We start from the raw sequence: 13,645 nt of genomic DNA on the forward strand, positions 1-13,645 counted from the left end.
CAGTAAACCGTTTCATCTCAATGGCGGTTGAAAAGATCCTAAACCATCCCAGTGTACGAGTTCGCAATAGGGATGCAGTGATAGCGAAATTGAATGCTATATTAGAAGGCGGTAATGAGCAACTAGCGGTAAGTGTTTAGTTAAGAAGTGCAGTGTTTTACTGCTTACCTGTATTCACCTTTATAAATAGAAGATTCACGGTTACTACTTTTTTCTTTGTTAAGGTAATATCCGACTTTGACTTCACATTGACTAGATCAATGGACGAGAAGGGTGAACGCTGTTTGGGAAGTCATGCAGTGGTGAATCACCTCCTCTTATCACTCCATCCAGAATTAGAAGAAGAGGTATGTGTTACTCTTTTACATCTTTTAGCACTAGTATCCAAATCTTATAGTGAAATGCGTAATTTACATCACGATGGTTGTCATAGTCGGGTCAAAATGACATGAAGCGGACAGTAGAGAAACGGCTGCGCTCGAAGCGGTGCAGTGGAGACAGCGGTCGGGATCGAGGTGGGATCGTGGCGAAGTGCAGAGATGGTTGGCGGTAGCGAGGATCCTCACACGATCCCAACCGCGACACACCACCGCGCCGCTTCGAGCGCAACGCTTACACAACTTCCCGTGCTTCCTGTCGTTTTAATCCAACTATATATTAAGCATTTATTCTATATATCTAAAATTCACAAAGTTTTCCTTCCATTCATATCTATTTGTTTGTTTATTGCAGGTAACGGCTGTAAATGCGAAATACTTAGCTATAGAATATGATCCGCATCTGACTAAGGAGGAGAAGGTTCCATACATGGTTGAATGGTACATATTGTGTTATGCCTATGGAATCTGAACATCATTCATCAACCATTTCAGGTGGACGAAAGCTCACGAAAACTACATTACATTCGGAATTCATCGCGACGATATTGAAAACATTGTGAGAGATGTACACATTAAGCTAAGGTGAATATCCAAAATTACAACTTTTGCTGTTATGTCTTTGCACCCTATTGAAGAAATTATGAACATTGTAGAGATGGCGCAAATGACATGATGAAGCACCTTGAGACTGCATCAATCCCATTATTGCTGTTCTCCGCTGGTGTAGGTAACGTCATTGAAGCATTTCTCCGACATGAGCTAGGATCAATACCGAAAAATATTCACATTATCTCGAATACATTATCTTTTGATGAGAAGGTATACTTTTAATCAGTGACGCTTTCTGGAATTTCTGTCCTGTTTCGTTTTTAGGGCCTTGTTAACGCTTGTTCTGAGCCATTGATACATGTGTTCTGTAAAGATTCGTCTGTGATTCCCCATGATGCTCCATTCTTCGATGATATTGCCAACCGGTAAGTACTCCTCGCTGCAACTATAATTTTTGTTCTTGTAGAGTTTATGTTGAAGATTTTGGCCGCCTACAATCGAAATAATAACACTACAATATTGAATATAATCGCGAATACTTTTCAATTTAGTGGAAATGTTCTCCTACTTGGTGATAGCCTTGGAGATCTACATATGGACGTAGGAGTAGATCACAGTGGAACAGTTCTACGAATAGGATATCTAAATGGCAACGTAAGTGTCTTGAATGTACACAATTCTTCCATTTCCCAAACTTTAGATTTTGTGGAAGAAAATATAAAGTAGCGTAAAGACAGGTTGTACCTTATTTCCTTTCTCATAATGTTTCCCTTTCTACTATATCAACTCTTCTTGTGTTATTAGTGAAAAATCCTCATTGGTGAATAATGTTATAGGCTGATAAACTGCTGGATCTGTACTTGGATGGATTTGATATAGTGCTCATAGAAGATCAAACTATGGATGTCCCAGATCTCATTTTACAAGCTCTTGTTAAACGCTGCTAGGCTTATCAGATCAATAAATAGGTGATGCTGAAGTTCTGAAGAATGTTTTTTCGTGGTGTTCTTTTCAAAACCACTATTTATTCTTACTCAGAGCAATTCTGTTTCTGTGAGAAGCAATTACTTCAACTCATGATCCTCTCCATATTCAATGGGTGATTATGTTGCTATAAGCTCAACATCACACGATTTATTCAATGTTAATACTGTGGCATAATAAGAACTAATAGTCAGAACTCATGTAGTGAAAATAAGTGGTTGAAATGCTGACAAAGCGTTGAAAGAGAATCTGATTAGGTGTGAATGGGACCTGCCGCACCATTGCTTTGTAAATAGAATACTAAAATAGCTAAAACCGCTATCTCAAGTAACCGAAAAATAGTAACTGCATCATGTGAGTGAGGAATAAGTATGGCAATAGGAAATATGAGATCAAATCACAGGACCCTTGTAAAGCGGAGGAACGTAAAGATAATAAAAAATCAAAGCTGTACCTAAGCCGAAAAGAAATAAGTATAGGAAATCTGAAGGATTAAGGGAGTTACGCCGAATATGACACTGATGACAATGACTTGAAAACTCGCTAAGTGATGAATGTAACCTTGGCGAGTCGTGGGCTGCAAGATCTTCTCGTAGAGTGGACAAAGGTGAGTGATGCACTGATGTAGTAGGAGAAAATTCCAAGGCAAGCCGTGGAACAACCGCCTCAATACTTCTGAGCTGCTAAAAACTCACCAAAAGTAATGTGAAATCCGACAAAAACGATGGGGTGAAGATGGGAATATAACTTCGTACCTCCTCTTCGGCAAGAGCGAAAGTTCCTATTTGCTTTGTTGGGCTGAACGATAGCCTGCTTCTCTCATTTTGATCGCCACTTGCGAAATCATCAAGCGCTAAACATGACAACACTAACATGAACTCATAAGTGCAGTTCTCAATCCTAAAGAACATTTAGAACAAATAATAACCTAAACAATTGTCTGGAGAGTCAGTTAACTTGTCGGGCGTTGGAGAAGAACTTGGTGACGGAGATAACGACGCCAATGTATTATTTAGTGAGCTCTTGGAGAGGATCTATAAGAACATCAATTAGGCTAGTGTCTCTCTGACCTCTTCGATGTACTAAAATATTAGAACGGAATTAAATTATTTGGTAAGGTGATAGAAGTAAAGTCGTGCCACAACAACGTGAAGCTCGGCTGCGCTCGAAAGGATGCAGAGGGGCGTAGCGGTTAGGACCAAGATATAACCATCTTCTGTAACCAGTTTCAGATCGTTTTGACCCGACTATATTCATGTTCGCTTCAATGAGAAAGGAATTAAAGAGACCAAGAGAATAGATATTTGAACTTCCCAATCGCAGACAGCTAATTTTACTTCACTTCGTAATATGTAAAGTTTCTGCAATTACATAGTAATAGTTCAAAATACCTTCAAAGTATTAAAAATGGAATCAGTAGCAGCTGAATCATACGAATTTGTAGGCTTCTTCAGTTGTTCTGTGAGGTGTGATACCTGAATCAATGGAATACCAACGTCAAGAGCAGTGTAAAGCTTAGTATCTTTTTATACTTGCACTTTTCTACTTATGACATCAATCATGTGGTGGTCGGAACTGAACGCTCGCTAAGATGTGATACACACGAGGAAACTAGTTTTAAGCCAAGCCACCAAAATTCGTGGAAAGTAATAATTTCACTGAACGTGTTGTTACATTACCGTCATATCATGCTTATAGACACACATATCACACACATCAGCACGATACAACTGCGTTAATGAACTGAGATGATAAATGACTAGTCAGATCTTTACGACTTGACTCAATGTAAGATTACTAAGTGTTATCAAAGCAACGAAGCGACAACAAGCGCATTATGTTGCCACCAATAAAGAAAACATTGAAAATGTCAGCTGCAAGGACGAGTATTCCAGAAAACGACCACTTTTGACAATTATTTCCACACAAGCCTTACATTTTCATGTCTACTTGAGCCGTATTCGTAATTATTTATTCTCCCCTTCATCTTCAATTCGCGTTCATAAAAATATTTCAATTTAGAAAACTAATGAACCGTGTGGAATCATTACGCTGAGACACAGCGCAGCAATTCGTCGAATACGGCGCAATCTTCCTAAGGAAAGCAATATTTTGTTCAAAGTATTATTTTTACCTCAATGCCCCTGGAAAGTCCATTAATGATTTCCAATGAGGAGTTGAGAAAAGCATCATCCTCGTCCGACTCCTCATCTTCTTTTTCCATATCTGAAAATGGACGAAGTTTGCGAGCTGATTACATGGATCTTCCATCTTGTACCTACTGTGACTCACCGCGGGAAGTGATCTTCGTATGGAAAGTGTGACTCGTATCGATCAACTCTAGCGGTGACGTCGGTTCGATTCGCGCGCACCGTGCAGTGGCGATGGCTGCTGCTGCTCCTCCCAGACCTGCACCGAAACCTGGCAGAGTTCGAGTCTATCGAGCCCTCTATAATTATGATGCAAGGACGGTGAGTAAACAATAAATAAGTTTACTATAGATATTTGTCGCTTTTCTTACTCTTATTAGCTCACTTGTTTAAAATTTGACGAAATTCCTCACGAGGAAAATCGCAATACAGAATCAAATATCCTTGTTATATGGTAAGGACACTAGTATCATAGTTTTAGTGCAAATTTTCTACAAATAAAGACAAAGAACATCAAATTACTGGAGCTAAACTCAACTACCTGAACTATGGATGCGAAGGTTTTGTTAACTGGACACAAAAATGTTTGAATTTAAAATCCACAGCTTCTTAATTCTCGGAATAATGTCGTGATCAATCTGATGCTTGAATGTGCAGAATTAAGGCAGTTGTGAGAAATGCACGTACCTATAAACTGTCGTATAAACTACACATGAAAACAAAACATAAAGTGAAATACATTTCTATGTTGCAATGTCTTTGATTTAAGGATCAAGAGATGTCGTTCACGGAAGGCGATTTGCTCTACGTGAGCGATCGAGGCCCGAACGATGACTGGCTCCCAGCAACATGCGGCGGGCGAAAAGGGCTGGTTCCAGCAAATTACGGTGGGGTTTTTGTTTTTTCAGTAGTTGCTTTTTTCACATTACTGCACTTTAACGCAATGTTATTCGAGACAAATCAATACAATGTTCGTCGTAGTTCTGTAGTTTTAGCTCACTCTAGCATCAGCATATTGGAATTTACATTATCGGTCTATGAAATTTGTTCATTGCTGTGTGTAGCCTATGACACAGATCAGTAGTCCATGTCCACCTGGTACGCACTCAGTGGTAGTTCGCGGACGATGATATAGTGTAGTCCCTGAGCGTTCACCTATCTTTGACATATGTTCACCCACTTGAAGTGAATTTTTCTTCTTGGCGGAGTTCTTATTACATTATTAATCACCCTGGTCCGATTCTGGATCCATGTCGAGCATCAGCATGCAGAGAGACAGCGTGAATGCATAGCAAATTCAAGTGGCTTTCTTTCGAATTGTGAAGCATTCGTTTGCACCCTGATAGTGGTTGCGCACATTTTTTCAGAGCACACTGAATCAGCTGAAAGAACACAAGAATAGGAAAGAACCAAAGAATCTATTTCCCAGTCTATGCTTTAGCTTAATACAACGAATGGCTTCTCTTTAATACCTTTTATATTCTCTTCAAAAAAAAATCAATATAGTGCATGCGCTCTCTGGGTCGTCCTTATCCGATTGTGGTTCTTTCATCAATATCAGTTCCCAAGCGTCGGCTCAGTAAGCGATCGTGATTGTGTAGCATTCCTTTTTTTAATGCAACAGGTACGTTCCTGCTGATGAAATACGGTTCCGAAATACGGTTCGTCACTGAATAGTGTAAATAGAGATGAGTAACCTAGACTGTTCATTTCTTATAATATAAGGCGAGCGTTTCTAATCGTCATGTTGTAGCGTTTTGTAGATGGAGCGTTTCTAATCGTCATGTTCTGTTTATGGTATTGAAAGTAAAAGTAAGGAACTAACATTGAGGAGTTTGTTGTAATTTCGAGGTCTTATCATTTCGAGGTTTTTGCGTAGGAGTCGCGACACTGATCGCTAGTTTTGATAAGACTCCATTTTCATACACTTGGCGCAGGTAATCCATAAGCGGAAGCACAAATTGAACTTATCTTCTCCTTAAATTAGCCATTGAAATGGTGCTTTAATAAGAGATGATAAACAAACCCAAGCTTCCAAGCACAGATTAGTTGTGGGGCCTATGTATGGATTCGTCAGAATATCGATCGAATATGAGCCGCATCAAAACAAACGAGTTAGGATCGTCTTAGTAAGAAATTGAGCAAGTTTTTCTAGAAATGTGTTTAGAAGCATGGAGTATTGAATCGTGTTTATTGAAACTGTTTGGAAGTGTTCGAGAGTAAACACATTAATTCTTCGTTAATTTTCAACTGAATCGTCACAACTCAACATAAGTAATGTAAAGTACCTTTCAGTTGTCAGCGAAAATGTCGAAGAATTATCAAATCCACTACACGAAGCAGCACGACGAGGAAATCTCCTCTTTTTGAAGGAATGTATTGGGAACCAGGTATGTTTGAGTAACGTAACATCGGTTGGCTGGATGAGTATCCGGAAATCTTTGGATATTTGCTATTCTTCTACTTACTATTGTTAGTATTGTCAGGTATCAGTTAACAGTCTAGACAAATCAGGCTCCACAGCACTTTACTGGGCTTGTCACGGTGGTCACATAGATGTAGTCAAGTATTTGTTGCAACTTCCTGGAGTAACGATCTCTTCACAGGTGACTTATGTTTGGTTTTCCTTTCCTGAATGTCTCCCCAAGCTACAACGTAAAAAAATTCCTCCTATCTGATCCTATAGGGTTGGTATTCTTAAATGACAAGAAGGATTTACTCCATGAATTACTTGCTTTGTTAATTTATGCCTCATTATAAGACCTTCCTAGTGCTATGCCTTAGAAGTATTTCCTTTGAACTTCCGATGGGAAAAGAAAGCTTAAGTTTCAAAAAACCCCGTAGTGATTCTGTCACCCCTAGTGACTATCCTAATATGTTTGTGTATCACTTCTAATTTTTCATAACCGTCGTACTCAGCGGATATCATATCCAAAGTGCAACTGGAATATCTATTTTTGACTGAGAGTTCTAGAAAGCCTAGTAAATAATGAGTACTAGTTTGCCAAGGCGAGATATCGAATTAGACATAAGCAAATCTTTGTCGATAATCGCTGACCCAATAACTTCATTAATGGCAACTACTGTCCGATCTATATGTAGGCTAATTTGTGAAGCTAGCAGTTGCTATGTGAAGTACTGTACATTTTGCACGGAGTAGAGAGACGTGTATCCAGTAAATGTGCTTACTTCCACCACTCACCATCGGGATATACCATGCCCATGGAACTGTGAAAGCAATGACACCTTGCCCTTGGTAGATAAGCTGCCTGCTTACTTTCATGGCCTCGCGCGCTTCTACCCTGTCCCTCTTACCCTCGTCACCAAATTAGTTCCCTCCCTATGATATCACTAAGCTAACGTGATCGTTAATACAAACAAACGGTAAAAACATTCTTCATATAGCTCATCTCTAATCGTGTCTCAGCTGTAATCTCGCGATTAGGCGCGTATGGCGTGCGGACACCCGAAATATAATATTATGGGAATGATAATGTGGGTTTATCTCCATGGTTTTTGAGATCGAGTATCGCATAGAGCTAAGAAGTTCTTTTATCGCTCATAATGAGCAGGTATGTAAGGATTTGATCACTTACACACTTTGAAGTGGTGAAGATGGTTATTGTTGTAATTGAAGCAGTGTGTCATTGTTGTTAACTATTTACTTTGCGTCCATTGCTGAGCTGTGATATTTCATCCTCCAGGAGAATTGCAAAAAATAAAAACGATTGCAACCCTTCCCCACTAGAGAGAACAGAAAAAAAAAGTCAAAAAAGTGAACTCGCTAACGAATGCTATGCACGTGTGTATCATTGCTCAACTATTGCTCAACTATAATAAGATAATAGAGTGCTACTTCGACCACCTGTGAAATAATGGAACAATGGGAATGAAAAGTCGTGATGTACCATACAGGTTATCTTGTGTAAAATATGTTGGATTAAAATATCGTTGGTTTAGTAAATCAACTTCAACTGCACTCACTTCGATTTAAAAAAAAAACAAAGAAACTAGGATTTTGCATGATTATAAGACGATTACAACCTATGGGATATGAACCGATCCGACCATTGCCAAAGCCCATATTTTTGATCTACCTAGTCCTTGCAATAGAAAGAACTAATGCCCTGTACTTCAACAGTCATTTCTTACTTGTTTTTCCTTTTGCCCGCAACGTTTCGTAGGAGATTTTGACCTAATTCCAATACAGAACAAACTCGGTGATACACCACTACACGCTGCATCTTGGAAAGGTCACAAAGAATGTGTGCAGTTGATGATTGACAACGGAGCTAACACCTGGGTACGAAATCGCGATCAAAAGCTACCAATTGATGTTGCTAAGGTGAACGCAATCTCATTCAATTTGATGATCTCAATAAAAAAACACACAGCCACACATAAGGATCTGAAACGTATGGAAGCCATGTTCAGGATGCAGATATAGCGGGTATAATCGATCAAGCAATGCGGAGAGACACTAAAAATGAAGACTGCGACAACGAGTATGAATCAGGATCTGACAAAGAAGACTAACTTTGGCCGTATTGTACATCAATGTATCAGAAATTATTTATTGAATAAATATAAACAACTTAAAAACCTGACTAGGACAGAAAGCATTTGTACAGAAACCGTACGAAGTTGTACATGATTCTAGAGAATGAAAGTGAGCCAACCAATTATAAATAGGACACCACCTATCGGAGTGAATCTTCGAGTGTTCTCCTGTGCGGTGATGCTGTAGTGGTAACAAGGTCCGCAGAACATGACAATTCCGCCTAAATTAACTCGAACATTCTTTGGTACTATCCATCCATGGTATCTGTAGGATACCTCTATGATACTGCAGACAGGCCACTCTCTAACTTGTACCCCAAGGAGCCCAAAAAGAAGGAGTGATTGCTTGTTAAGCTCAGTACAAATACAACGCCTATTTAGCGTTTCACTACTTCTGTAGAGTTCAAACTACGAAGGTTTTGCTAATAAGCGCATTTTCTACCTTTAAAGAGGATGTCGATCAGAAATGGATAGATTACCGAAGTGCAAAAAGCCTAACACTATGCCAGTACAACAAAATGGATAGTCACAATCAATTATTATTATTATTGGTTTATATAAATATCCCGAAGACTATGAGCAAATTCATAAACCGACTGCCTAAGGAAAAATGTAGAAAAGTAACTTACTCAAGAAAACTGCACTGGTGAGCCAAGGGTACTTGGCTCTTGGGGAGGCGAGTAGTGCCAGAGTGTGAATAAGATGGTATCGAGAGCCAACTTCAAAAGCTTTCTTTCGTCTATAGTCGACCTTCTCATCGTCGCGAATAACTGCAATTGGCAAAAAAACAGTAATCAGTTGAGAAAGAAAAACGAGGTGAAAAATACGAGAAATCGAATGCTCATTTTCTCCCAACGTACCGTGGGCTCCATAAGCACCAATTGCTACAGCTACTGCTCCAGATAATCCAGCAACTCGAATAATTGTAGACATGTCAGCAGAGTAGGTAGAATGATGAGGAAGCACTGCAGCAGAAACAGATGGACCCGCTCTTTTCTTCGGAATAGGCACCTCCGGCAAGTAGTTCAACAGTGTGTTGATCTGCGCCATGAACGACATTCTGTCTTTGAAACTGAGACTAAACAAAGAGGCTGGAAGATTGAAAAAGGAAACATCTGGACGGTGATCTAATGACTAAATCCAATGAAAGATTCAATAACACAGAGCAACTATTTTACAAAACCAAATGCTACCAAAAATCTCTGAGTATGCTTTGTGAGGCGCTGAAAACGAGGAAGTGGCTGCTTCGACACTCTGTGCACCTGCACTCTCTGTACTTGAATCACAAATAATCAGTCATTCTTTCAAGATGTCAAAGATGAACTGCATAAGGAATTTGAAGCAAGCTACAAATGAACTTCTTCGATGTCTATCAATCTAGGATTTATGTCATTCGAATTCAGATAAAATTTACAACACTTCCGTCTTTTTCAAAAATCTTATCAGTGAATAATGTTAAAGGAAAGAACGTGAGTGTGAAGAATCAGTTCAATTTATCAATGTTTCAGTTCCAACATACGTTTACTTCAAAACATTCTTGAAAATAACACTATGGAGATCTTCTTTTGGGTCTAATAACACCTTTTTGTAAAAACCATGACTCACTAAGGAACTGAATTCTATCAAATTTTGCGCAAAGCACATTTAAAAGAAATAAACTCGAATTAGAAAATGATAGAATACGATTATGTAGGAGTAAGATATGAGAGGATATGATAAAGACACCAATGTTGAATCGATGCTCATAGTAATGCAACATGAAATTAGACTCAAATGAATTTAGATCACATCATCCATATCATATATGGTCATCCATATCCTACAAATTAGAAGTTCAAGATCGGAAAGTAGGCATTAATGTAGGAATGAGAAGCATGAATGGAAAAGAAGAGACAGAACATCCTGTTATTAATCGAACGGTGCGCGCCTACAAATTCTGTCAACATTCAATCGAGCGACGTGAGCGCATACAGTTTGTCTCAAAAGTGCACGCATTTGCACGCTACAGTAACCAAAGACCTTCGCGTGCAGTCGATATAAGAAGCGACTTCCTCCCCTCTTGCAACAGCTGCCATATGATTGATTGATTGATGCCAGCTGATTTTTTAGGCATTAATGCTGTTTGCACCCCATACTTGGTACGAACATTACAAGAATATCCTGAGAACCGGGAGCTATAGGAGGTACCCTCCAAACCACACACACACACATTGCAATCCCTTAGATCCTCCTCTAACTCCTGGACAAGCACGAACACCCAAGCAAACAGACCTCGATCAATCACGCCACAATCGCCCCGCCACCCCACTGCCAGCTGAGGCCAGCACTTTTTTGGGACATTTTTCAAATCGGCATTTCGCGCTTCGATAGTCAACGCGCTACAATCTGCTTCGAGGCAGCCCGCCTTGTGTGCAGCCGCCGTGTGTTGCACACTTGGAAATTGAGGGCTGCTACGCAGTCAAAAACATCTTCACCTACGCGCCATCTGTTCTTCACTTGAACGCACGATTTGATCGCTGCTGCCCCTGTTGTTCTCCTCCTGGGTGGAAATGTACGTTATTTGAGTCGTTTTAGTGGTTTTCTTCCGTTTTGAACTACTGTATAGTGACCACCGTGTGGTTCCTGCAGAGGGAAGTCCACAGAGTGGCGGTTCTTTACTACTGTTAATGGGCTTTTTTCTAGCTTAGAACTTAATCATGGGAAAGGAAAAGACACATATCAACATCGTCGTCATCGGTCATGTCGACTCAGGAAAGTCGACCACTACTGGTCACCTGATCTACAAATGTGGTGGTATCGACAAGAGAACTATTGAGAAGTTCGAGAAGGAAGCCCAAGAGGTACCTAGCTTAGTCCTTTTCTTTTGGCTGCAATGACATTTGGGGTGGTGGGGATATTGCATGTTACAGCAGATTTGGCAGTAAGCTTTGGTGATGGAGTTTTGTTTGTTGCGCAATATTTCTACCTATTTCGAAATTGCACTTAGCGATCCAGATCGACCGGAAAGCTGCTATGATCTAATTCTTTGGTCCATTTTTACAAAGAGAGAACATTGATTAGTTGACATCAGGTGAATGATATCCAAACATTTCTTGTTAGTTCCTAAAGTCAAAGGATATTAAATGACGATGGGGTGTTTTGCCTCTCCTTTTTTTCACGGTGGGTTGTGCCACAGCTCTTTATAATAGGAAAGGGAAAGTTTCTGGTAGAGAGTAAGATATAGTGCATAATATCTGAGAAGGGAGTGTTCCATTAAGTATGGCTGCATTAAAAGGGGCAGAGGTTTGCTGTTGCTGTTTCGAAATGGTAATAAAGGTCGCGAAATATAAAATAATGACTGATGGTGTGTATTGTACGAATTTTGAAGGAGAGTTGATCTTTTATTTCTGGATTCCAAGATGTGCATGATATAGAATAGTTACTAGTAAGTACTTAAAGTGTGTTTCGAAATGATTGGTTGGAACTTAGTCCATCAGTTTTCTATCTTCAAGTTTCTTTTTTAAACACACTTTTTCAGATGGGAAAGGGTTCCTTCAAGTACGCCTGGGTGTTGGATAAGTTGAAAGCTGAGCGTGAACGTGGTATCACCATCGATATTGCTCTCTGGAAATTCGAAACAGCAAAGTACTACATCACTATCATTGATGCTCCTGGGCATCGTGATTTCATCAAGAATATGATTACTGGTTGGTTTCCGATGTAGATATCTGATACTTATTGTCGAAACAAATCACTTCATATCTAGGAACCTCCCAAGCCGACTGCGCTGTGCTAGTCGTTGCTTGTGGTACTGGTGAGTTCGAGGCAGGTATATCGAAGAATGGACAAACTCGTGAGCATGCTCTGCTTGCTCAGACTCTTGGTGTTAAGCAGCTTATCGTTGCTTGCAACAAGATGGACTCCACCGAACCACCTTTCTCTGAGGCTCGCTTCAACGAAATCACCACTGAAGTGTCGAACTTCATCAAGAAGATTGGATACAATCCTAAGGCTGTTGCTTTCGTTCCCATCTCCGGATTTAATGGCGACAACATGCTCGAGCCATCACCAAACATGCCGTGGTTCAAAGGATGGAACGTTGAGCGCAAGGAGGGTAACGCCACCGGCAAAACTCTTCTCGAAGCTCTCGATTCCATCGTTCCACCTCAGCGGCCTACCGACAGACCTCTTCGCCTTCCTCTCCAAGATGTGTACAAGATCGGAGGTTGGTCGATTTCCTCGATGTTCAAAGAATGCTGATTGCTTGATTGTGGTAATCTAAGTGCATTCAAGGTATCGGAACTGTTCCCGTTGGACGTGTCGAAACTGGTATTCTGAAGCCCGGTATGGTTGTAACTTTTGCTCCACAGAACGTCACCACTGAAGTGAAGTCTGTTGAAATGCATCACGAGTCCTTACCCGAGGCTGTTCCTGGGGACAATGTTGGTTTCAACGTCAAGAACGTATCCGTAAAAGATATTCGGCGAGGATCTGTTTGCTCCGACTCCAAGAACGACCCCGCCAAAGAGGCCCGAAGCTTCAACGCTCAGGTAGGGAGAAAGACTTGTTTATACTTTGTTTTCGTATATGTGGTGAAATTAAATACAACAGGTCATCATCATGAACCATCCCGGACAAATTGCTGCTGGATACACCCCTGTATTGGATTGTCACACTGCGCACATCGCGTGTAAATTCGCTGAGTTGAAGGAGAAGGTATGTGATCTCTCAGAGATTTTGAGTTAAACAATTTATGAAGAATTAAAAACACTTTTATTTAAGGTTGATCGCCGAACTGGTAAGAAGGTTGAGGACAACCCGAAATTCCTCAAGTCTGGAGACGCTGGAATTGTTGAGCTCATACCCACTAAGCCCCTTTGCGTTGAATCTTTCACCGACTATGCCCCTCTTGGACGATTCGCTGTTCGTGATATGAGACAAACTGTTGCTGTAGGAGTCATCAAGTCTGTCGACAAGTCCGAAGGAACGGCAGGCAAAGTCACGAAAGCTGCACAGAAGGCAGGAGTTCCCAAGAAGAAGTAA

At 40.4% G+C, this 13,645-nt stretch overlaps 5 protein-coding genes across 6 annotated transcripts; 3 read left to right on the top strand and 2 right to left on the bottom strand.

Annotated features, from left to right (window-relative positions):
* Positions 1-20: 20 nt before the first annotated feature.
* RB195_004911 (uncharacterized protein) lies at positions 21-1,876 on the top strand (the record flags this gene model as incomplete). The annotated part of the gene is made up of 8 exons (XM_013440349.2): positions 21-128; positions 225-347; positions 733-818; positions 873-962; positions 1,034-1,199; positions 1,254-1,354; positions 1,481-1,583; positions 1,766-1,876. 8 exons carry the CDS (start codon positions 21-23, stop codon positions 1,874-1,876), a joined length of 888 nt encoding a protein of 295 aa, XP_013295803.2.
* A 290-nt stretch (positions 1,877-2,166) lies between these two features.
* Positions 2,167-4,137, bottom strand: RB195_004912 (uncharacterized protein; the record flags this gene model as incomplete). Of its 2 annotated transcripts, XM_064177136.1 has the most annotated exons (6): positions 2,167-2,222; positions 2,368-2,596; positions 2,669-2,766; positions 2,842-2,947; positions 3,305-3,388; positions 4,048-4,137. In XM_064177136.1, 6 exons carry the CDS (start codon positions 4,135-4,137, stop codon positions 2,167-2,169), a joined length of 663 nt encoding a protein of 220 aa, XP_064034261.1. The 2 variants fall into 2 exon arrangements, with proteins under 2 accessions (XP_064034261.1, XP_064034262.1); XM_064177137.1 differs by lacking the exon at positions 2,167-2,222 and having other exon boundaries at positions 2,306-2,596.
* A 160-nt stretch (positions 4,138-4,297) lies between these two features.
* RB195_004913 (uncharacterized protein) lies at positions 4,298-8,599 on the top strand (the record flags this gene model as incomplete). The annotated part of the gene is made up of 6 exons (XM_013440347.2): positions 4,298-4,384; positions 4,833-4,950; positions 6,359-6,453; positions 6,550-6,669; positions 8,274-8,408; positions 8,498-8,599. The coding sequence occupies 6 exons, from the start codon at positions 4,298-4,300 to the stop codon at positions 8,597-8,599; spliced, it is 657 nt and encodes a 218-aa protein (XP_013295801.1).
* A 120-nt stretch (positions 8,600-8,719) lies between these two features.
* Positions 8,720-9,682, bottom strand: RB195_004914 (uncharacterized protein; the record flags this gene model as incomplete). Its single annotated transcript, XM_013440346.2, has 3 exons — positions 8,720-8,844; positions 9,253-9,393; positions 9,484-9,682. 3 exons carry the CDS (start codon positions 9,680-9,682, stop codon positions 8,720-8,722), a joined length of 465 nt encoding a protein of 154 aa, XP_013295800.2.
* A 1,637-nt stretch (positions 9,683-11,319) lies between these two features.
* Positions 11,320-13,645, top strand: RB195_004915 (uncharacterized protein; the record flags this gene model as incomplete). The annotated part of the gene is made up of 6 exons (XM_013440345.2): positions 11,320-11,463; positions 12,141-12,309; positions 12,369-12,827; positions 12,896-13,152; positions 13,214-13,318; positions 13,385-13,645. The coding sequence occupies 6 exons, from the start codon at positions 11,320-11,322 to the stop codon at positions 13,643-13,645; spliced, it is 1,395 nt and encodes a 464-aa protein (XP_013295799.2).

This window comes from Necator americanus, chromosome I (assembly GCF_031761385.1).
Source record: "Necator americanus strain Aroian chromosome I, whole genome shotgun sequence".
Taxonomy (NCBI): domain Eukaryota; kingdom Metazoa; phylum Nematoda; class Chromadorea; order Rhabditida; family Ancylostomatidae; genus Necator; species Necator americanus.